Genomic DNA, 25,278 nt, shown 5'->3' with positions numbered 1-25,278 from the left:
TGCTAAATTGTCATTACTTCGCTACTATGGCCTATATATTGCCTTACCTCCTCACACCATTTGAACACTGTGTATAGACTTTATTTTCTTCTACTGTGTTATTGACTGTACGCTTGTTTATTCCATGTGTAACTCTGTGTTGTTTGTGTCGCACTGCTTTGCTTTATCTTTCGGTCACAGTTGTAAATGAGAACTTGTTCTCAACTAGCCCACCTGGTGAACTAAAATAATAAAAATATTTGTTTGAAGCTGCAAATAAAGTGTTTTAATTTTTTATTAAATAACATTTACACAATAAATCCTACATTGTACATAATCACCATAGTAGTAGGTTACTTGCCTGCTTCTCTGTATGAACAATATTTAACCTCAGACTATTGTTGAAGATGGACATCTTCAATACATCACAATGTTCACATTTAATTTTTTAACTAAACAGACAGAAATGTCTGAGAAAATTACAATTTAGATGAATGGCAAAACATTTTCGGAAATTCACAAAAAGATATAGTTACGAAAAAGGGAAAACATCGTTAATTTGCTTACTATACAGTGGACGGTGCTTACTAGACATCCGGTGCCCGGATGTCAGTAAAAGACCGCTACAAAATGAATTTGTAAAAGCTGATAAAAAAAAAAAAAACTGTACAATTCCATAAGGACACACCGGGTATTTATTTTTTATAGATAAAATATTTTATTTGGATACAGGAGCATCCCCTGAGAACCTTTGTTAAAACAAAAATGTACAAACATGTAAAAAAAAAAAACGTTCATTGGCCATGTCATGTATCTATACCCTAGAGGGCGCTCTAATAACCTTTAGCATCTTGCGCCATCCATCATTCCCCAACTGTTAACCTAACGTAGCAGGTTTAAAATAAACGCCTGAAACTAGATCCCATAAATATTGTTTATAAAAAATGTAAAAAACTGTCTGGGGAGGTTCTCTTCTGTAATGTTCAATCAATCCAGTAAATGTGGAGGAGTTAAGATGGCTGGTCACCTTGTTCATGTCCAAAAGCTGAAGTCGAGTCACAGGCTCTTTCCAAAACCGGAACATCCGATTGTTGGGGACTCGGCATAGGCTACATATTAGAGGTATTATCATAGCCGCTGGAAGTAGTTTGGGGGTGGGGTTGCTGCAACGACAGGGGGAGTGTATATGGAGTGTCTATATGTCGGTCCGCTAATACAGGCCCAATGCACTGCTTTTGTGGGGGGAAAAATGTACCAAATGTATTTGAGTGTTTACCAGCATTTTTAACTTGAGTCTGATAATTATCTGTACAAAACAGGTAATTTTAAAATACTTGTGGAATATTAAAAAAAACTTTATTGATATGTTATCCATTTTCTTGAAATACTTTGCAACTTATTTCTATGTGAAAATTGAAATGGTCTATTCATTCCTTTTCCATGTTAATAAACACTCTTATCCAGAGCAACTTACAGTAGTGAGTGCACAGATTTTTGTACTGGTCCTCTGTGGGAATCGAACCCTAGCATAGCAAGCACCATGCTCTATCAACTGAGCCACATCATCAGGATTTTTCAGGGGGTGCGGCAGCATCCCTACTTCCCGCGGCTGTGGGTACAATCCTGGGGCTGGGGGGACTCAACATCAATCTAACTTCAATAAGAAAATAAAACAACATTATTAGACATTCAGAGAATTCTCCCTCTTAAAAAATGTTCATATGACTTCACATTGAAAAAAAAGCCTTCTCTGGGTCCCTCTCCCATTATGGTCTTCCTTCTTTTGAGGCCAGTTTCCTGGACAGACAAGGGTGGAGTCTGCTCTGGACTGGGGTTGGTGGTCAGGGTTCAGGGTCTGCGGTCATACTCGCTGACCTTCCTCTTGATGTGAGACAGCTTGGCCTTCAGATGCTTGCACCTCTTCTTCTTCAGCTGATAGTCTGAGGACTGTGGAGAGAAGTGGAGGTTAACTTTTTTAAAACATGTTGAAACCTACTGTGGTTGGGTTGGTTGAATCAAATTCTCACAAAAAATTTTACTCAAAAAAGGTAATAGTGGTGTAGTGGGACATACCTTCTTCATATTCTTCATCCGGGTGTACTTATCCATAGCATCCTGTTTTAAGGATAGAAAAAAAAACAATTAGCGTCACACTTTCTTATAGCCTACAGCAGAGCAGGGGTATTCAACCTGCTGGTTTTCTGTTCTAGCTAATAATTGCACACACCTAGTGTCCCAGGTCTAAATCAGTCCCTGAGTAAAGGGGAACCACGAAAAAAATACTGTGGAACTGGTTGAGGTCCTGAGTTGAGTGAAGGGCCAACATCGGGTGTCAAACCCATTCCACAAAGGGCCGAGTGTCCGCGGATTTCTGTTTTTTTCTTTCAATTAAGACCTAAACAACAAGGTAATTAGTGACCTTAATTCATCAATCAATTACAAGGGTGGAGCGGGGCCCTCCGTGGAATGAGTTTGACACATAATGCCTACAGCTCAGATACTGTGTGGGTATAGCCTACAGCTCAGATACTGTGTGGGTATAGCCTACAGCTCAGATACTGTGTGGGTATAGCCTACAGCTCAGATACTGTGTGGGTATAGCCTACATGATGAGATACTGTGTGGGTATAGCCTACATGATGAGATACTGTGTGGGTATAGCCTACATGATGAGATACTGTGTGGGTATAGCCTACATGATGAGATACTGTGTGGGTATAGCCTACATGATGAGATACTGTGTGGGTATAGCCTACATGATGAGATACTGTGTGGGTATAGCCTACATGATGAGATACTGTGTGGGTATAGCCTACATGATGAGATACTGTGTGGGTATAGCCTACATGATGAGATACTGTGTGGGTATAGCCTACAGCTCAGATACTGCGTGGGTATAGCCTACATGATGAGATACTGTGTGGGTATAGCCTACATGATGAGATACTGTGTGGGTATAGCCTACATGATGAGATACTGTGTGGGTATAGCCTACATGATGAGATACTGTGTGGGTATAGCCTACATGATGAGATACTGTGTGGGTATAGCCTACATGATGAGATACTGTGTGGGTATAGCCTACATGATGAGATACTGTGTGGGTATAGCCTACAGCTCAGATACTGTGTGGGTATAGCCTACATGATGAGATACTGTGTGGGTATAGTCTACATGATGAGATTATTATGGACAGAAAGAGCGAGATTATTTGTATTTGTCAATCGGCAGCCAATCATCGATCATCATGTCACCAGAATGAGACCCTCAATAATTATTGAAAAGGAGCATCAAACTCATCACCTTGCACTTTCACCACCCTGTGGAGTTCATGTATTTCATCTGTAGCCTAATAAACTGCAGGCTTTCCTGATGAGTTGTAGTGGGAGGACACACAACATGTCATCGCATGACTCCCAAGTTTACTTCAATATTATGGTTATATCAAGATTTGGGCGTAAAAGCGTTTCCACCGACATTTCTGACATAATTCATTTTACTGACAGAAAGATCCCACCTTGTCTCGTGTATTTTGGTTTGTCGACATTTGAAAAGTTTACCGACAAACTGTTCTGTTTCCATCAGGCCTGTCATGACATTTCTGTTTATCTGACATGTACTCTTATAAAATAAAAAAAAGGTTGGATGGAAACCTGGTTACTGTAGGAGTTACGTCATTATATCCAGGTGTTTTTAATCGACACAAGCTGGTTACTGTAGGAGTTACATCATTATATCCAGGTGTTTTTAATCGACACAAGCTGGTTACTGTAGGAGTTACATCATTATATCCAGGTGTTTTTAATAGACACAACCTGGTTACTGTAGGAGTTACGTCATTATATCCAGGTGTTTTTAATAGACACAAGCTGGTTACTGTAGGAGTTACATCATTATATCCAGGTGTTTTTAATCGACACAACCTGGTTACTGTAGGAGTTACGTCATTATATCCAGGTGTTTTTAATCGACAACCTGGTTACTGTAGGAGTTACATCATTATATCCAGGTGTTTTTAATCGACAACCTGGTTACTGTAGGAGTTACATCATTATATCCAGGTGTTTTTAATCGACACAACCTGGTTACTGTAGGAGTTACATCATTATATCCAGGTGTTTTTAATAGACACAACCTGGTTACTGTAGGAGTTACATCATTATATCCAGGTGTTTTTAATCGACACAACCTGGTTACTGTAGGAGTTACGTCATTATATCCAGGTGTTTTTAATAGACACAAGCTGGTTACTGTAGGAGTTACATCATTATATCCAGGTGTTTTTAATCGACACAACCTGGTTACTGTAGGAGTTACATCATTATATCCAGGTGTTTTTAATCGACACAACCTGGTTACTGTAGGAGTTACGTCATTATATCCAGGTGTTTTTAATAGACACAAGCTGGTTACTGTAGGAGTTACATCATTATATCCAGGTGTTTTTAATCGACACAAGCTGGTTACTGTAGGAGTTACATCATTATATCCAGGTGTTTTTAATCGACACAAGCTGGTTACTGTAGGAGTTACGTCATTATATCCAGGTGTTTTTAATAGACACAAGCTGGTTACTGTAGGAGTTACATCATTATATCCAGGTGTTTTTAATCGACACAAGCTGGTTACTGTAGGAGTTACATCATTATATCCAGGTGTTTTTAATAGACACAACCTGGTTACTGTAGTAGGAGTTACGTCATTATATCCAGGTGGTTTTAATAGACACAACCTGGTTACTGTAGGAGTTACATCATTATATCCAGGTGTTTTTAATCGACACAAGCTGGTTACTGTAGGAGTTACATCATTATATCCAGGTGGTTTTAATCGACACGACCTGGTTACTGTAGTAGGAGTTACATCATTATATCCAGGTGTTTTTAATCGACACGACCTGGTTACTGTAGTAGGAGTTACATCATTATATCCAGGTGTTTTTAATAGACACAAGCTGGTTACTGTAGGAGTTACATCATTATATCCAGGTGGTTTTAATCGACACGACCTGGTTACTGTAGTAGGAGTTACATCATTATATCCAGGTGTTTTTAATCGACACAACCTGGTTACTGTCGGAGTTACGTCATTATATCCAGGTGTTTTTAATCGACACAAGCTGGTTACTGTAGGAGTTACATCATTATATCCAGGTGTTTTTAATCGACACAACCTGGTTACTGTAGGAGTTACATCATTATATCCAGGTGTTTTTAATCGACACAACCTGGTTACTGTAGGAGTTACGTCATTATATCCAGGTGTTTTTAATCGACACAACCTGGTTACTGTAGGAGTTACATCATTATATCCAGGTGTTTTTAATCGACACAACCTGGTTACTGTAGGAGTTACGTCATTATATCCAGGTGTTTTTAATCGACACAAGCTGGTTACTGTAGGAGTTACATCATTATATCCAGGTGTTTTTAAATCGACACAAGTTACATGGAAATGCACCTCGCAGGAAATTGTAAAATCTATTTTCTATATAAACTTTCTAAATGTCGTCAAAAAATAAATCAATCACTGGACAAGTTAATGGAAACATAGCTATTCACACACACACACACACACACACACACACACACACACACACACACACACACACACACACACACACACACACACACACACACACACACACACACACACACACACACACACTAATAGAACGAGAACATTAAATATAACATTTATATAGTATCTCTAAAGTCCTCACCAGGAACTGTGGGCTGCCCTCTGGTTGTCTGTCCAGTTCCCTGTCCAGGTCAGCCAGGCCCATGTTGAGGTCATCCAGCTCAGCCTGCAGCTCTTTGTACTCGAGATGGTCCCGGTCAAACTCCCTCTTGTAGTCCAGACGCTCCTGCTCATTCATGATGGCAGAGAACTCGCTGAGAGACAGGATGGATAGAGTGAGTTTTTTTATATATATATATATACACAGTATTATACCCCTTCCCTTAGTGAGTTTCCATCCATCAAAGATAAGAGAGTGAAAAGGAAACTCAAGTTAATGTCTATAACTTTCTACCCACAAATACCCCTAAAATCCCCTTCCAAAACTTCTATACCCCAGACCTGGGACAACTCTAGTTTTAACGACAGACCCGGGACAACTCTAGTTAACGACAGACCCGGGACAACTCTAGTTAACGACAGACCCGGGACAAGTCCAGTTTTAACGACAGACCGGGACAACTCTAGTTTTAACGACAGACCCGGGACAACTCTAGTTTTAACGACAGACCGGGACAACTCTAGTTTTAACGACAGACCCGGGACAACTCTAGTTTTAACGACAGACCGGGACAACTCTAGTTTTAACGACAGACCCGGGACAACTCTAGTTTTAACGACAGACCCGGGACAACTCTAGTTTTAACGACAGACCCGGGACAACTCTAGTTTTAACGACAGACCCGGGACAACTCTAGTTTTAACGACAGACCCGGGACAACTCTAGTTTTAACGACAGACCGGGACAACTCTAGTTTTAACGACAGACCCGGGACAACTCTAGTTTTAACGACAGACCGGGACAACTCTAGTTTTAACGACAGACCCGGGACAACTCTAGTTTTAACGACAGACCGGGACAACTCTAGTTTTAACGACAGACCGGGACAACTCTAGTTTTAACGACAGACCGGGACAACTCTAGTTTTAACGACAGACCGGGACAACTCTAGTTTTAACGACAGACCGGGACAACTCTAGTTTTAACGACAGACCCGGGACAACTCTAGTTTTAACGACAGACCGGGACAACTCTAGTTTTAACGACAGACCGGGACAACTCTAGTTTTAACGACAGACCGGGACAACTCTAGTTTTAACGACAGACCGGGACAACTCTAGTTTTAACGACAGACCGGGACAACTCTAGTTTTAACGACAGACCGGGACAACTCTAGTTTTAACGACAGACCGGGACAACTCTAGTTTTAACGACAGACCCGGGACAACTCTAGTTTTAACGACAGACCGGGACAACTCTAGTTTTAACGACAGACCGGGACAACTCTAGTTTTAACGACAGACCGGGACAACTCTAGTTTTAACGACAGACCCGGGACAACTCTAGTTTTAACGACAGACCGGGACAACTCTAGTTTTAACGACAGACCCGGGACAACTCTAGTTTTAACGACAGACCCGGGACAACTCTAGTTTTAACGACAGACCCGGGACAACTCTAGTTTTAACGACAGACCGGGACAACTCTAGTTTTAACGACAGACCGGGACAACTCTAGTTTTAACGACAGACCCGGGACAACTCTAGTTTTAACGACAGACCGGGACAACTCTAGTTTTAACGACAGACCGGGACAACTCTAGTTTTAACGACAGACCGGGACAACTCTAGTTTTAACGACAGACCGGGACAACTCTAGTTTTAACGACAGACCCGGGACAACTCTAGTTTTAACGACAGACCGGGACAACTCTAGTTTTAACGACAGACCGGGACAACTCTAGTTTTAACGACAGACCGGGACAACTCTAGTTTTAACGACAGACCGGGACAACTCTAGTTTTAACGACAGACCGGGACAACTCTAGTTTTAACGACAGACCGGGACAACTCTAGTTTTAACGACAGACCCGGGACAACTCTAGTTTTAACGACAGACCCGGGACAACTCTAGTTTTAACGACAGACCCGGGACAACTCTAGTTTTAACGACAGACCCGGGACAACTCTAGTTTTAACGACAGACCGGGACAACTCTAGTTTTAACGACAGACCGGGACAACTCTAGTTTTAACGACAGACCGGGACAACTCTAGTTTTAACGACAGACCCGGGACAACTCTAGTTTTAACGACAGACCCGGGACAACTCTAGTTTTAACGACAGACCGGGACAACTCTAGTTTTAACGACAGACCGGGACAACTCTAGTTTTAACGACAGACCGGGACAACTCTAGTTTTAACGACAGACCGGGACAACTCTAGTTTTAACGACAGACCCGGGACAACTCTAGTTTTAACGACAGACCCGGGACAACTCTAGTTTTAACGACAGACCGGGACAACTCTAGTTTTAACGACAGACCGGGACAACTCTAGTTTTAACGACAGACCCGGGACAACTCTAGTTTTAACGACAGACCGGGACAACTCTAGTTTTAACGACAGACCGGGACAACTCTAGTTTTAACGACAGACCGGGACAACTCTAGTTTTAACGACAGACCCGGGACAACTCTAGTTTTAACGACAGACCGGGACAACTCTAGTTTTAACGACAGACCGGGACAACTCTAGTTTTAACGACAGACCCGGGACAACTCTAGTTTTAACGACAGACCCGGGACAACTCTAGTTTTAACGACAGACCGGGACAACTCTAGTTTTAACGACAGACCGGGACAACTCTAGTTTTAACGACAGACCCGGGACAACTCTAGTTTTAACGACAGACCGGGACAACTCTAGTTTTAACGACAGACCGGGACAACTCTAGTTTTAACGACAGACCGGGACAACTCTAGTTTTAACGACAGACCGGGACAACTCTAGTTTTAACGACAGACCGGGACAACTCTAGTTTTAACGACAGACCGGGACAACTCTAGTTTTAACGACAGACCGGGACAACTCTAGTTTTAACGACAGACCGGGACAACTCTAGTTTTAACGACAGACCCGGGACAACTCTAGTTTTAACGACAGACCGGGACAACTCTAGTTTTAACGACAGACCCGGGACAACTCTAGTTTTAACGACAGACCCGGGACAACTCCAGTTTTAACGACAGACCGGGACAACTCCAGTTTTAACGACAGACCGGGACAAGTCCAGTTTTAACGACAGACCGGGACAAGTCCAGTTTTAACGACAGACCCGGGACAAGTCCAGTTTTAACGACAGACCGGGACAAGTCCAGTTTTAACGACAGACCCGGGACAAGTCCAGTTTTAACGACAGACCGGGACAAGTCCAGTTTTAACGACAGACCGGGACAAGTCCAGTTAACGACAGACCGGGACAAGTCCAGTTAACGACAGACCGGGACAAGTCCAGTTAACGACAGACCCGGGACAAGTCCAGTTAACGACAGACCCGGGACAAGTCCAGTTAACGACAGACCCGGGACAAGTCCAGTTAACGACAGACCCGGGACAAGTCCAGTTAACGACAGACCCGGGACAAGTCCAGTTAACGACAGACCCGGGACAAGTCCAGTTAACGACAGACCCGGGACAAGTCCAGTTAACGACAGACCCGGGACAAGTCCAGTTAACGACAGACCCGGGACAAGTCCAGTTAACGACAGACCCGGGACAACTCCAGTTAACGACAGACCCGGGACAACTCCAGTTAACGACAGACCCGGGACAACTCCAGTTAACGACAGACCCGGGACAACTCCAGTTAACGACAGACCCGGGACAACTCCAGTTAACGACAGACCCGGGACAACTCCAGTTAACGACAGACCCGGGACAACTCCAGTTAACGACAGACCCGGGACAACTCTAGTTAACGACAGACCCGGGACAACTCTAGTTAACGACAGACTTGGGACAACTCTAGTTAACGACAGACTTGGGACAACTCTAGTTAACTACAGACTTGGGACAACTCTAGTTAACTCTGCTTTGTGGAAAGTCACTTTTTTCCAGGGGAACAAATTGTAACTTGAGATTACGACAACTCTTTGAATACAGATCCACAAAAATTATGACTTTTCAAAACTACTTCAATACAGAGCTCAGAAATGACTATTTTTGATACAGATCAAAGAAAGCAACTACTTAAAAAAATATATTTTAATACAGATCTTAGGAAGTGTCTACTTTTCTGAAACTATTGGATTGGCTGCCTTCATCTAATAGTATTTCCTAAATAGTACATACTATTTCAATATATCCACAATATTAGAAGTTTCGTAAAAAAAAAAAAGCTATATACACACCAATTTCCTTTGTTTCATCAGAAATGGATTGCTTATGTGTGTGTTAAATATTGCTGTTCTGATTTTTAATTCATAGATGTGTATTAAAATTGGTTGTTGCAAAAAATTGTTGCAAAAAAACGCTATACAGTGGGGCAAAGAAGTATTTAGTCAGCCACCAATTGTTTAAAAATCCTACAATGTGATTTTCTGGATTTTTTTTTCTCATTTTGTCTGTCATAGTTGAAGTGTACCTATGATGAAAATTACAGGCCTCTCTCGTCTTTTTAAGTGGGAGAACTTGCACAATTGGTGGCTGGCTAAATACTTTTTTGCCCCACTGTATATCCATTGTTTAGCTGAAATGTAAAGTTGGTATCCTGTGGATTTGACTGATCTGTGGTTGTCTCACTGCACTAACTGTGAGTCGCGCTGGATAGGAGCATCTGCTAAATTAATAAAATGTCAAATGTAAATATTTTACATACAGATCTCATTACTGTATTGATTATTTTTATTTTTTACAATATTGATGTCACAAATGTATAATTTTTAGTTCTTTATTTAAAAAAAAAATGGTTACATTTGAGTGTAAAACGTAGCGGCACTACGTGTTTCTCTGAGAGGGAGGTGGATATATAGCGTTTTGCAACAACATGATTGTCTCTCTAAAATGTGATATATTTCAAACAAATACATGTCTGTCATTGAACAACTCCGTTCCACGATTAGAAATGGCACAAAAACACAACAATCTCAAAGTTATTTAAACAATAAAAGCAAATTTACCAATAATTCTGAAAATGGATGTAAAATATAACGTTTTGGAATTAAACTTCATTTGATCTGAACATTCTGTAACTATCCATTCTCCTGACAGTCCATAATCAAGTCAAACCAATGATAGTCTGTACAGAGAAGTATAAATAAGTTGTGATGCTCAACTACTGTATGACTCAACATGCCACTGAAAAAGGTTGAAAGCTGTAATACATTTTGTTGATAGCTGAAAAATACTACAGAGTAATTCAAAGCCATTTGCAAACAGTTGGACGCTTAGCAAAAAAACAACTTTGAACGTCTTTGTCCATCAGAGGGCACGTGTTCTTGTTTCAAAACACTCAGTATAACATATTTAAAGGGATAGTTTACTACAAATAAAAAACGAACATGATTTTCCAACTACCTTGAGCTGTAGTTGATTCAAGATGGCAGTTTTTGGATATTTATTTTCCTTTCGACACTTAATAGCTATATTTTGTTACTGTTAGCATTCTCAATAACACTAAACTTCCCTTGCGCCTATGTGTTAAAACTACATTTTATTAGCATGTTGTCACATGATACTTTGGTAATTGCATATCAATGAGCTGAGAGTTTGAGCTGACGTTCCTTATTCGTTCCTTATTCCACATACGCAAGAACTCCATCGTTATGCAAATATAAATCAATTTACCAAGTCCGATGCAACAATTATGTTGCTATGGTAATGATGAGAGTTACTCTGCGTCTATAAGAACTTGATGTGAAGTGTTACTGTATTATCTTGCACTCATTATGAACATATATTAGTTAGTCATTTTGAAGCTGCAAAAGTAGTCTACTAATGTTGATGTGATTCTATGTCCCTCATTAAAATACCTTGCGTTACAGAAGGAGACTCATACTTCCAGGAACGATACATCATTGAAGAGATATGTGAAAACACCTTGAGGATTGGTTCTAAACAACATTTGCCATGTTTCAGTCGATATTATGGAGTTAATTTGGAAAAAAGTTTGGCATTTGGATAACTGAATTTTCTGGTTTTTTTGGTAGCCAAACGTGATGCACCAAACGGACCGATTTCTCCTGCACAAAAAATCTTTCAGGAAAAACTGAACATTTGCTATCTAACTGAGAGTCTCCTCATTGAAAACATCCGAAGTTCTTCAAAGGTAAATTATTTATTGAATGTTTTTGCTGTTTTTTGTGAAAATGTGGCCTGCTCATGCTAACGCTAAATGCTAACGCTAAATGCTAGTTTGCTATGGCAGAGAAGAATATTATTGAAAATCTGAGATGACAGTGTTGTTAACAAAAGGCTAAGCTTGAGAGCTAGCATATTGATTTCATTTCATTTGCGATTTTCATGAATAGTTAACGTTGCGTTATGGTAATGGTCTTGAGGCTGTAGTCACGATCCCGGATCCGGGATGGCTCGACGCAAGAAGTTAAGAACACATTCTTATTTACAATGACGGCCTACCCCGGCCAAAACCAGACAACGTGGGGCCAATTGTGCGCCGCCCAATGGAACTCCCATTCACAGCTGGATGTGATGCCCCCTGGATTCGAACCAGGGACTTGCACTGAGATGCAGTGACCTTAGACCGCTGCGCCACTCAGGAGCCCCATTGACCCAGGGGTCTGAATACTTATGTAAATTAGATATTTCTGTATTTAAATTTTCAATGCATTTGCAAACATTTCTAAAAACATGTTTCCACTTCGTCATTATGGTTTATTTTATGTAGACGAGGAGGCGAAAAAAACATATTTTTAATCCATTTTGAATTCAGGTTGTAACCTGACAAAAAGTAAAAGGGTTTGAATACTTTCTGAAGGCACCGTAAATATTATATGGAACTTTATCAAACGTAACTTTAATCTCACGTACTGAGCCAGGAAATGTGGTTACTTTGCAATAAAGTGAATAGTCTTTTCTTTTCCATTCGCTTTGGCAGACAACGGTGCCTTGGAGAGAGAGAGAGAGAAAGAGAGGCTCTAACTGTTTAACCCCACTTATAGATGCCTGAATTCCTGCTTATGTCCTCTGACCCTCTTGGTCATGTTAGCCTCTCGTCTGAGACCTGTATTTAAATATCAAAGAAACTAGTTGCCTTTTCGTTCAAACTCCATATAAATATTTGACTACTTTGAGCATTTAAAAAGTTAGTATTTTCTGATAAAGTACAAAAAATACAATTATTTCCTGCCCATGTCTGCTATGGGCACTTGTATTTTTTGTACTTTATTAGAAAATACTAACTTTTTAAATGCTCAAAGTAGTCAAATATTTATATGGAGTTTGAACAAAAAGGCAACTAGTTTCTTTGATATTTAAATACAGGTCTCAGACGAGAGGCTAACATGACCAAGAGGGTCGAGAAAGACTGTTTGAGGAATATATTATTACTCCTATCTTATATCTATAACAATGCTACAACCTACTTGAATTATTTTACCTTTATTTAACTAGGCAAGTCAGTTCAGAACAAATTCTTATTTATAATGACGTCCTAGGAACAGTGGGGTTAACTGCCTGTTCATGGGCAGAACGACAGATTTGTACCTTGTCAGTTCGGGGATATGAACTTGCAACTTTTCGGTTACTAGTCCAACTCTCTAACCACTAGGCTACCCTGCCGCCCCAATGAATACAGTTTATTAGGATCCCGTTCAGACCCGGATTCTACTGTCATTCTAGCATTATCCCAGATCTGTTAAGTATGGCAAACTGTTCAGGATCTGGCTATACTTTACAAAACAGATCTGAAAGCAGGCAACTTTCATTGCACCAGTCGTCCCTCCACTCACGAGTTAAAGTCGATCTCGTCCAGATCCTCTCCTCCTGATTCTGCACCAGTGTCATAGTCCCTCAGCTTGCTCTTCAGTCCTCCCAACGAACTTGTTATGTCTGAGCTCCTGAAAAAAATATATATATATTATTCAATAATACACCTTGTTGCATATAACCTAAATATCATCACTATTTATTCTAATAAACTCCATTTGAATGGAATCAGTAAAACTGTATTAGAGGACTGTATATAGCACTAGAATCTGTCTTCTCATAACAGAAGTGTTTGTTTTTCTCTGAAACAAGCTCATCCTGATCGAGTGATGTCAGGATGACGGCGTCACACAAAACCTCAAATCATCCGGCAACAAGATTGAACCAAAGAACACATTCCCAACATTCTACCAACGTCTGGTGAGTGCATAAAAAGCCACAGCATTCTACCAACGTCTGGTGAGTGCATAAAAAGCCACAGCATTCTACCAACGTCTGGTGAGTGCATAAAAAGCCACAGCATTCTACCAACGTCTGGTGAGTGCATAAAAAGCCACAGCATTCTACCAACGTCTGGTGAGTGCATAAAAAGCCACAGCATTCTACCAACGTCTGGTGAGTGCATAAAAGCCACAGCATTCTACCAACGTCTGGTGAGTGCATAAAAAGCCACAGCATTCTACCAACGTCTGGTGAGTGCATAAAAAGCCGCAGCATTCTACCAACGTCTGGTGAGTGCATAAAAAGCCGCAGCATTCTACCAACGTCTGGTGAGTGCATAAAAGCCGCAGCATTCTACCAACGTCTGGTGAGTGCATAAAAAGCCGCAGCATTCTACCAACGTCTGGTGAGTGCATAAAAAGCCGCAGCATTCTACCAACGTCTGGTGAGTGCATAAAAAGCCACAGCATTCTACCAACGTCTGGTGAGTGCATAAAAAGCCACAGCATTCTACCAACGTCTGGTGAGTGCATAAAAAGCTGCAGCATTCTACCAACGTCTGGTGAGTGCATAAAAAGCCACAGCATTCTACCAACGTCTGGTGAGTGCATAAAAAGCCACAGCATTCTACCAACGTCTGGTGAGTGCATAAAAAGCCACAGCATTCTACCAACGTCTGGTGAGTGCATAAAAAGCCACAGCATTCTACCAACGTCTGGTGAGTGCATAAAAAGCCACAGCATTCTACCAACGTCTGGTGAGTGCATAAAAAGCCACAGCATTCTACCAACGTCTGGTGAGTGCATAAAAAGCCACAGCATTCTACCAACTTCTGGTGAGTGCATAAAAAGCCACAGCATTCTACCAACGTCTGGTGAGTGCATAAAAAGCCACAGCATTCTACCAACGTCTGGTGAGTGCATAAAAAGCCACAGCATTCTACCAACGTCTGGTGAGTGCATAAAAAGCCACAGCATTCTACCAACGTCTGGTGAGTGCATAAAAAGCCACAGCATTCTACCAACGTCTGGTGAGTGCATAAAAAGCCACAGCATTCTACCAACTTCTGGTGAGTGCATAAAAAGCCACAGCATTCTACCAACGTCTGGTGAGTGCATAAAAAGCCACAGCATTCTACCAACGTCTGGTGAGTGCATAAAAAGCCACAGCATTCTACCAACTTCTGGTGAGTGCATAAAAAGCCACAGCATTCTACCTACGTCTGGTGAGTGCATAAAAAGCCACAGCATTCTACCTACGTCTGGTGAGTGCATAAAAAGCCACAGCATTCTACCTACGTCTGGTGAGTGCATAAAAAGCCACAGCATTCTACCAACTTCTGGTGAGTGCATAAAAAGCCACAGCATTCTACCTACGTCTGGTGAGTGCATAAAAAGCCACAGCATTCTACCAACTTCTGGTAAGTGCATAAAAAGCCGCAGCATTCAACCAGGAAATACACTTTCTTATTTCCAGTTCTAACGTGACAAATGGAACAATAATTCATGACTATGTCATGAGTTCATTCGGCATGGTAAATACACCAAGTATATTGGGGTGGCAGACCACCATCGATGGTGGAAAACGTGATTTGACTTCTTCATTTATCTAAGCATGTTATAACAAATAGCTTAATGGTCTTCCCTTGCCAAAATAATGTCTTGAGTAACACTTCTTTGTGTTGAGGAAATACTTTCTCTTTGCCAGGTGAAAACATGCGGGTGAAACAACCCAAAACAAACATAGCCCTTTAACTTTCACCAAGGAAACTAAATGGTTATTCTACTGAGTGAGGATGATGAAGATGTCTGTGGACAGGCAAAGTAAGCTTTGGGTCTTCCCCCACTAATGGTTATGGTTAGGATTAGCTGACCACAGATTCTTTAAGAAAAAAGTTAAATTAATTCAAATGTGCAGCAGAGCATTGTTCCAGCTCATACCTATGGGGTCGGCCCTTACCAACTTCAGGTTCTCATTGAAATACATTTCTCTGGATCAGTTTTTGACACTGCAAAAATCTCAGTGTGAAGGTGACCTTACCCAGGCAGATACAGAGGTCTGTGGTCTGGCAGCTGGTCCAGGAAGTTCCTGGAGCCCCCCACCTTGTCGTTGTATTCATTCACCAGAGTGTCCGGCTGACCAGACACGTTATTCACCTACAGGAAGACACAGGGATCAATAAAGTTTATTCAATTGAATTCAATACAGAGAGGAGGTCAAGAGTCAGGCATCATATTGAGACAGAGGGCAACAAACAGCCACTAATGTAAAACCTTCACACAGCGTGTGTTTAAATAACACACACCACAGGTTGGTAAAGAACAAAAGGCTCAAGAGCATTCCAATCATCCAGGAACAGAGGTATAAACACAATTACCTGAAAACATAATGCTTATCGTCAATGTAAACATCATGTTTATGAAACTCCTGAATAAACTTCTACTCATAATTTCAGGCCATGCCTTTAAAGCATGTCATGTCAATGAGGAACCAACTTGTCGACTGAAGAAACCTTTGAGATCAGACTTATGATCCAACCAAACCAGTCTTTAGTTCAACGTCGATGGCCTGACAACTGCAGTACCAGATTGTCTTCATTAAAACACATATGGCATGGTGTTGAACGGTGTCTCATGTTGACTTTATGCCTAGGCTACCAGGTATGGCTGTAGCCCATGTATGTGCAGTTTGCCTAGTTTTATAGCTGCACCAAGTCTATTAAGTTGATATGGCAACAACACATTGAATCTGAATCTTTTGTGAATCCAACAACGCATTGAATCTGAATCTTTTGTGAATCCAATAACGCATCGAATCTGAATCTTTTCTGAATCCAACAGCTTTAGGGTTGCTAAAGTGGTTTTGTTTGTATGGTTACTTGAAGGTTGTCGTAAGGTTTCCCACTCCTCTCACATATTACTCAGAGGTGTGGTTGTCGCTGTGAGGTAAATAGTGTGGTTTGACTGAGCGCTCTCATCCGGGACCGACCAGTTCCTCCACTCCCCCCCCCCCTCCAGCTTTCACAGCCTAAATAACACAGATGATTTGATCACAACAAGATACAGGGAGGAACACTAGGACAACACCTCATAGCCAATCACAACTGCTCCTTGTACTACATGATCAGAATGCTATTTTAAGAACCAATTCTTCACCATGACATCGCTACAAACGAGACTAATGTCTTGGGAGGCAACTCCCAGAAACTGGACTTGAAACTCCCCCCCCCCCCCCACCCTCCCCCTCTGCATCTGACACAACACATACCTATACACTTCATCTGTCCTAAAGCACCTGTGGTGAAAGATATGCTTCTGCTGTGACAGTCTGGTTAGATAAACACACACAGACGGACGGGGGGGGACCGGAGCCCAGATCAGCACTCGACTACTTCTCCCAAAACGCTTTGAACACTGGCCCTGTAGCACAGATACAGTGTGCCATTAATTGTTGTCGCTGTGAGGTAAAATGGTGTGGCAGTCTTGAGCGCTCCCACACAGGACCGACCGGTTTCTCCACTTCTCACTCCATCCTCCACAGCCCAAACACCACAGATACAATCACAACCAGAGACGGGAAGAAACCCTGGGACAACAGCTTATAGCCAATCACAGTCGAAACACTAAATATGCGCAAACCATGTCTGTCAAGTTTCCAGTTTTAATAAAAAAACAATGCTTTGTCCATTTTGAAACATGAAAGCACCTTTCTTTTAGAATGTTACTTCCTGTTCAGGCCTCGTTTTTAGATTTGATTCATTAAGAAATGCTAGCTGCCATGACTGAATTCAAACTTGAGTTGATTTCGGGGGTGTGCCTTGATGTGCATGTCTCTTATGCGTGTTCGCAGTTGGAAAGAGTTATCCAAATCATTTAGCCAATTAGATTCATCTGGTTTGTCGTTGTTGTTTTGACTTTGGGTTGCTCATCTCTGGGGATAGTTTGGGGACCGTCAATAAAGAACAAATGTAAAACGGGATCATAATATTTTCTTGTTCCACGTCTTTTAGTCGTCTCGTTAAAGTTGGTTTGACGTTAAGTCATTGAAAGTGTTTTGCTCGGAACCTTTTAGAAATATGGTCCCATGTACATTGTGTAAATGTACTGATGGTCCCCAACTAGCCCCATACGGATATCGGATGGCAAACCAAGTTCACCATGGGGCATTTACGATCGTTCCGAATTGAGGATTAGTTGGGTGCTGCCAGCTGTGGGCAGGATTGAAATAAACCCCAACCCACTGACAACTGTTGCAGTACCCTTCATTCTGTGACATACCATCGTTTCCCCATCATCACGCAAATCCCTGACTTACTTTACGACCAAAATTATCCTATATTACACTCTGCAGTTAATTTTGACACTAGAATAAACGTTTCATATGAAATTGTATTTGCCACATGCGTAGTAGTCAACAGGTTTAGACTAACAATGAAATGCTTACTTATGGGTCCTTTTCCAACAATGCAGAGTTAAAGAGAAGATTGTTTTAAATTATATATATATATATATATATATATAGAGTGGAAAATAACTGACTCATATCGATGCAAAATAGGCCATTTTCAAAACGAGAAGTGGCTCTTTATCAACCAACTCTTTACCATGACATAGCTACAAATGAGACTAGTGCCTTGGGAAGCCACTCCCAGAAACTGGACTTGAAACTCTCCCCCCCTCCCTCTGCACCTGACACAACACATACCTATACACTTCATCTGTCCTAAAGCACCTGTGGTGAAAGATATGCTTCTGCTGCGACTGTCTGGTTAGATAAACACACACAGACGGACGGGGGGAGGGTGGGGACCGGAGCCCAGATCAGCACTCGACTACTTCTCCCAAAACGCTTTGAACACTGGCCCTGTAGCACAGATACAGTGCCATCAGTATTCATACACCTGGACCTTTTCCACATTTTGTTGTGTTAAAAGGTGGGATTAAAATGGATTGAAAATTCTTTTTTTTTTGTCAACAATCTACAGAAAATACTCATGTCAAAGTGGAAGAAAAATTATAACATTTGTAAAATATTGATGAAAAATAAAACAATAATATCGCTTGATTACGTAAGTATTCAACCCCCTGAGTCAATACATATTAGAATCACCTTTGGCAGCGATTACAGCTGTGTCTTTTTGGAAATGTCTAAGATTTTCACACTGGGATTGTACAATATTTGCACAATATTCTTTAAAAATTTCTAGACGCTCTTTCAAGTTGGATATTGATCGTTGCTAGACAGCCACTTTCAAGTCGTGCCATAGATTTTCAAGCAGATTTAAGTCAAAACTGTAACTAGGCCACTCAGGAACATTCAAAGTCATCTTGGTCACTCCAGTGTAAATCTGGCCTTGTGTTTTTGGTTATTGTCCTGCTAAAAGGTGAACTTGTCTCCCAGTGTCTGTTGGAAAGCAGACAACCAGATTTTCCTCTAGGATTTTGCCTGTGCTTTGCTCTATTCCGTTTATTTTTATCGTAAAAAAACTCCTTAGTCCTTGCCAATGACAAGCATACCCATAACATGATGCAGCCACCACCAAATATGAATAGTGGCACTCAGTGATGTGTTGGATTTTCCCCAAACATAAGGCTTTGTATTCAGTACATTGTGATCATTTCTTTGCCACATTTTTTGCAGTTACACTTTAGTGCCTCGTGAAAACAGGATGCATGTTTTGGAGTATTTGTATTCTGTACAGGCTTCCTTCTTTTCACTCCGCCATTTAGGTTAGTATTGTGGAATAGCTACAATGTTGTTGATCCATCCTCAGTTCATTAAACTCTAACTGTTTTATAGTCACCATTGGCCTCATTGTGAAATCCCTGAGTGGTTTCCTTCCTCTCCAGCAACTGAGTTAGGAAGGACGTCTGTATCTTTGTAGTGACTGGCTGTATTGATACACCATCCAAAGTGTAATAATAACGTCACCAGGCTCAAAGGGTTAGTCAATGTCTGCTTTTTAAATTGTTTTACCCATCTACCACTAGGTGCCCTTATTTGCGAGGCATTTGAAAACCTCCCTGGTCTTTGTGGTTGAATCTGTGTTTGAAATTCATGATCGACTGAGGGACCTTACAGACAATTGTATGTGTGGGGTACAGAGATGAGGTAGTCATTCATAAATACTGTTAAACACGATTATTGCACACAGAGTGAGTCCATGCAACTTATTTTATTTATTTGTTTTTTATTTTTCCTTTATTTAACTAGGCAAGTCAGTTAAGAACACATTCTTATTTTCAATGACTGCCTAAGAACAGTGGGTTAACTGCCCTGTTCAGGGGCAGAATGACAGATTTGTACCTTGTCAGCTCGGGGGTTTGAACTTGCAACCTTCCGGTTACTAGGGACTTGTTAAACACATTTTTACTCCTGAACTTATTTAGACTTATCATAACAAAGGGGTTAAATACTTATTAACTCAAGACATTTTTGCTTTTTAATGTAATTAATTTGTAAAACCATGATTCCACTTTGACATTATGGGGTATTGTGTGTAGACCAGTGGCACAAAAATCACAATGTAACCCATTTTAAATTCAGGCTGTAACACAACAAAATGTGGAAAAAGTCAAGGGGTGTGAATACTTTCTTTAGGACAGTGTTCCATTACTTTATACTGTCACTGTGAGAGTTAATTCCATTGAATGTTTGTCATGTTGTCACACACACAATTAGCCGTGGATGTACACTAGTAGAATGCAGTTTCCCTGGTAACCATGGAAGTAGTTAAATGTTTTATGTACATCAAATCATCACAGATTACATTGACTTTACAGTCAGTCCCTGTCCTTGTTTTAACAGCACACACACCTCTGTAAACATCCCCTATCTGGAAACACACTCACTCACCCACTCTCCGATGGTGTGTGTGCGCAGGCTGTTGCTGATAACCTTGGTCTCCTCCCAGAGGATTCTGTCTGGGCCCCAACGTCTGATCTTCTGACGCGTCTTCACAGCAAACACCAGCAGGATGATCAGACCCACGAATACCAAGATTCCCAGGATGATGGCTATGACCTATAGAGAGAAGGGGAGAGAGACATTGTAAACAAGATGGCTATGACCTATAGAGAGAAGGGGAGAGAGACATTGTAAACAAGATGGCTATAACCTATAGAGAGAAGGGGAGAGAGACATTGTAAACAAGATGGCTATGACCTATAGAGAGAAAGGGAGAGAGACTATGTAAACAAGATGGTTATGACCTAAAGAGATAAGGGGAGAGACATTGTAAACAAGATGGCTATGACCTATAGAGAGAAGGGGAGAGAGACATTGTAAACAAGATGGCTATGACCTATAGAGAGAAGGGGAGAGAGACATTGTAAACAAGATGGCTATGACCTATAGAGAGAAGGGGAGAGAGACATTGTAAACAAGATGGCTATAACCTATAGAGAGAAGGGGAGAGAGACATTGTAAACAAGATGGCTATAACCTATAGAGAGAAGGGGAGAGAGACATTGTAAACAAGATGGCTATAACCTATAGAGAGAAGGGGAGAGAGACATTGTAAACAAGATGGCTATGACCTATAGAGAGAAGGGGAGAGAGACATTGTAAACAAGATGGCTATGACCTAAAGAGAGAAGGGGAGAGAGACATTGTAAACAAGATGGCTATGACCTGGGACAGAGAGGAGGGTCAGTAGGTTAGCATGTTCCACACAGGAAGGATAATGCGCCAGGGTGAAACGTGTTATCGGCGATAGGGAGTCTTTAGCTAATAGCTCTGTCTAAGCACATCTCTGACACAATCTGACAGGAGCACCTGCTGGATTTCTAACAGAGACAGGAAAATGTCCCATAGGCTAGCAGAGATGCAGCACTTAATGACCCCCTCCTGACGTTTCATCACGCAGTAATGGCAGAGGTACTGGTTGATGAAGATAGTACCTACCTCCTGAGGTTCCACCACGCAGTAATGGTAGAGGTACTGGTTGATGAAGATAGTACCTACCTCCTGAGGTTCCACCACGCAGTAATGGTAGAGGTACTGGTTGATGAAGATAGTACCTACCTCCTGACGTTTCATCACGCAGTAATGGCAGAGGTACTGGTTGATGAAGATAGTACCTACCTCCTGAGGTTCCACCACGCAGTAATGGTAGAGGTACTGGTTGATGAAGATGCCCTGGGCTTGGTTCTGATTCTGGTACTGGGAACACAGCTGTATGATCTGGTTGTAGTAGACGGACCCTGAGGACTGGGCTGTGGGGTTCACTGCCACCAGATAGACTATAGTAGCGATGATCATTAGTATCGCCAAGATGGCCGACACGATGATGGCCCCCAGGTAGAACTTTGGCGAGCGGGACGCGTTCTGCCGCGACACCACTAGGATGAAGATGATGAGCACGGCGATGAAGGTGATGGCTGCTATGGCAATGATGAAGCCCTTCCCCGCCAGGGGGTCAGTCTGGGTCCCGCTTCCGTAGCTACCTCCGCCGATACCTCCGCCGTAGGACGAGCCTCCGCCGATACCTCCGCCGTAGGACGAGCCTCCGCCGTAACTACTGCCGTAGCTCCCACCGTATCCTCCGCCTCCGATGCCCATGCCGGCGCCGATGCCGCCGCTCATTCCCATCATGCTCATGTCGTAGTCCCAGGCGAGCGTAGACGCCACGCAGGCGAAGATCGCTACGCACATGATGATGATGATGATGGAGATGATCTTCATCACCCCCGGAGGAGAGGTCCAGCGGTAGAAGTGGAGGAGCTCCTCCTCTGGGTAGAAAGAGTAGGCTGGGTTGGAGACATGCTCGCTATGCTTGTGCCTGTGTTCATGGCTGGGGGGAAAAGGAGGGGAAGGAGAGGACAGAGAAGGAGAGGAGGAGAGGACAGAGAAGAAGAGGAGGAGAGGACAGAGAAGAAGAGGAGGAGAGGACAGAGGAGGAGGACAGAAGAAGAGGAGGAGAGGACAGAGAAGAAGAGGAGGAGAGGACAGAGAAGAAGAGGAGGAGAGGAGGAGAGGACAGAGGAGGAGGAGAGGACAGAGAAGAAGAGGAGGAGAGGACAGAGAAGAAGAGGAGGAGAGGACAGAGAAGAAGAGGAGGAGAGGACAGAGAAGAAGAGGAGGAGAGCGATGAGGGGAGGAGATGTTAGAGGGGTGGACATATAAAATGTATTACTCCTATTAACTTGCAAAGATGGGTAGGTTTTTAGGTGGGTTGTAGGGGATGATAGGGTGGGGTGGAAGAGTAGGGTGGTATGAATGATCTGATGGAGGAGAACGACAGGTGGGTTGTGTATATTAAATGTAGAGGGATGCTGGGGGTAAGTGAGGTGGGAGAAGAGTGAGATGGGATGAGGACATAGGATGAGTGTAGATAGATGGGTGAAGAGTTGTGTGGGATGAGGACATAGGATGAGAGAGAAGGAGGACTTACCGTCTGCTGCCGGGATGGTAGGAAGGAGAGGTGCGTTTGTTGTGAGAGGGCATACTGGGATCCTCTGGTCCACCTAGGTCTCAACTCTTCACTTTATCCAGTCACTGCTGCACTATTTAAAAAATAAAATATAAATCACTTTAGCAAATACAACAAAAACAGTACACTGTAAAAATAATCAGGTTGTTTTTCCGGTTATTGGAAGCCAGTTACCTGCAAATTAGTTACAGTATGTTACTGTTAATTTCCAAAGAAAATGTGGTTTAACAGTACATTACATTTTTTAAAAAAGTTTTTTAAATGTTTATATCGAGATCAGGACACCCCAAATATTATCTTTAACCTTTTCCTAAAGAAGAATCGTCTAAACCCTGGAATGTAGTACAAACACTTGAACAATGACTTGAAGAGAGGCGACCTTTCCAAATGTGTCCTGCTGCTACTACTACTGACTACACAAAGGACATCTCCCAAATGGCACTCTATTCTCTATAGTGCACCACTATAGATCCCGGTTAAAGGAATCTGGCCAAAAGTAGCGCACTATGTAGGCAACAGGGTGCCATTTGGGATAAAAACACTGACTACGCAAACATCTACCGCATAGTAATTAGGCCCTTCTGCAACCTAATAGAGGTGAAGAGCACAGCAGCAATAACATGTTCTCCACATGTTGTCTTTCTTTCCAGAAACTAGCCCGAGAGACTAAAGGAGCCTAACGTTACTCCTTATAGTCCATGTTCTGTTCGGAGCCAAATACTCGTTCTAAACGTGAATCGATTCTCAATTGCGGTACAGTTCTATAAACATAAATTCCTATACTTTCACAGCAAATCAAAATAAATGCGAAATAGACACTTAATGTACATTGTTCTAATTGGTTGTAACGCAGCTGCAACCGACAGTGTTTTTCAGGGACAACGCGTTTGTGGCATCCGTTTCCACACAGGTGTTCAGAGACGCAGATAGCTAGTTAGCACAGGTAGTCCACTCTGTCTTCCATCTGTTTTCCGTAAACAAGCGCTGTAACATGGAAATGTGGCGGTGTGGAAACAGAAACGCGAACCCTAGCAAGATGTGTATCAATTTAACCTTTTGTCTTTCGAAAATAATGTATTGCTGCTACGAAATATAAGGTTCTTATGGTTCCAAAACCTTACTGCACGTGACGCGTGTTAATGTTTAGATTGAGCGTCCGAGCTCTTAAAAAAACTCTCTTACAGAAAATGCAATTGTCCAATGATTTTGTGTGTAATGTAATAACAGACTCATGATCAAGGGATAATCCTGACCTACAGAATTGCTTGGTATTATAACAGGCTGGAGTTGGGTGCCGTTATACAATAGTTGTGTATTATAGGCTATACTTAGAATGAATTTCCCTGAGGGGGGGGTCATAAAACAATGTCATTATTTGAATTGAATTAGATTGCAATAAAATAACCTGATGAATGAGGGGGAAATTACATTTTTTTGTGTGTTTTTTTACACCTCAGTTTGTATATCGTAGGAAAGAATTATCTGTGTGTTTAGCAAACGACCCAAATATCAACACAGTCGAGGGACGTTATTAAATGTAATTCTACAGAATAAAATATGTACATGATCCAGTTCAACTTCAATCATGCCCGCAATGGTAGCCTACTCTCCAGCTTTGCGATAAAATAAACATTTTCTCTACAATTCACAGACCAGCAAAAATACACCACATGATTGAAAATTCAAGAAACATTTAATTTGGTTGACCTACATGGTAAATTACAGATGAATATAGCACCAAAAGTTTCAAAAAACATTTACGGCAAACTCACCTGTTCCGAGGAGAATCTGCGTTTCTTTTGATAATGCTGAAACTCGTATGCTGTTGTCCAACACGCCTATGCACGTCACCGATCAAAACTGCGTGCAGGTCGCTCTCTCTCTTGGATATGACAGTCGTCTGTCTCCTCCTTGTCACTCCCCTATACAGAACAGGTTACTATTGTGAAGGAAAACT

At 41.8% G+C, this 25,278-nt stretch overlaps 2 protein-coding genes across 100 annotated transcripts; one reads left to right on the top strand and one right to left on the bottom strand.

Moving 5' to 3' along the window:
- Window positions 1-256: 256 nt before the first annotated feature.
- Window positions 257-25,261, bottom strand: oclnb (occludin b). Of its 50 annotated transcripts, XM_052479510.1 has the most exons (11): window positions 25,094-25,261; window positions 23,283-23,394; window positions 21,974-22,682; window positions 20,744-20,911; window positions 15,929-16,044; window positions 13,471-13,578; window positions 5,315-5,873; window positions 5,207-5,260; window positions 5,045-5,098; window positions 2,053-4,168; window positions 257-1,926 (listed from the first exon to the last, which is right to left on the bottom strand). In XM_052479510.1, the coding sequence occupies exons 2-7, from the start codon at window positions 23,333-23,335 to the stop codon at window positions 5,663-5,665; spliced, it is 1,365 nt and encodes a 454-aa protein (XP_052335470.1). In that variant the 5' UTR covers window positions 23,336-23,394; window positions 25,094-25,261; the 3' UTR covers window positions 257-1,926; window positions 2,053-4,168; window positions 5,045-5,098; window positions 5,207-5,260; window positions 5,315-5,662. The 50 variants fall into 50 exon arrangements, with proteins under 50 accessions (XP_052335470.1, XP_052335457.1, XP_052335461.1 ...); XM_052479497.1 differs by lacking the exon at window positions 5,045-5,098 and adding an exon at window positions 4,331-4,384 and having other exon boundaries at window positions 2,053-4,222; window positions 5,207-5,873; XM_052479501.1 differs by lacking the exon at window positions 5,045-5,098 and adding an exon at window positions 4,331-4,384 and having other exon boundaries at window positions 2,053-4,114; window positions 5,207-5,873.
- Window positions 3,594-5,623, top strand: LOC127911791 (uncharacterized). Of its 50 annotated transcripts, none has more exons than XM_052479443.1 (7): window positions 3,594-3,666; window positions 3,775-3,828; window positions 3,883-3,936; window positions 4,041-4,691; window positions 4,746-4,799; window positions 4,914-4,967; window positions 5,025-5,623. In XM_052479443.1, exons 1-7 carry the CDS (start codon window positions 3,594-3,596, stop codon window positions 5,498-5,500), a joined length of 1,416 nt encoding a protein of 471 aa, XP_052335403.1. In that variant the 3' UTR covers window positions 5,501-5,623. The 50 variants fall into 50 exon arrangements, with proteins under 50 accessions (XP_052335403.1, XP_052335408.1, XP_052335404.1 ...); XM_052479448.1 differs by having other exon boundaries at window positions 3,594-3,936; window positions 4,041-4,202; window positions 4,311-4,364; window positions 4,473-4,691; XM_052479444.1 differs by having other exon boundaries at window positions 3,594-3,936; window positions 4,041-4,364; window positions 4,473-4,526; window positions 4,581-4,691.
- Window positions 25,262-25,278: the final 17 nt, after the last annotated feature.

Source organism: Oncorhynchus keta, chromosome 25 (assembly GCF_023373465.1).
Source record: "Oncorhynchus keta strain PuntledgeMale-10-30-2019 chromosome 25, Oket_V2, whole genome shotgun sequence".
Lineage (NCBI taxonomy): Eukaryota > Metazoa > Chordata > Actinopteri > Salmoniformes > Salmonidae > Oncorhynchus > Oncorhynchus keta.
This window is presented reverse-complemented; position numbering and strand designations above follow the sequence as displayed.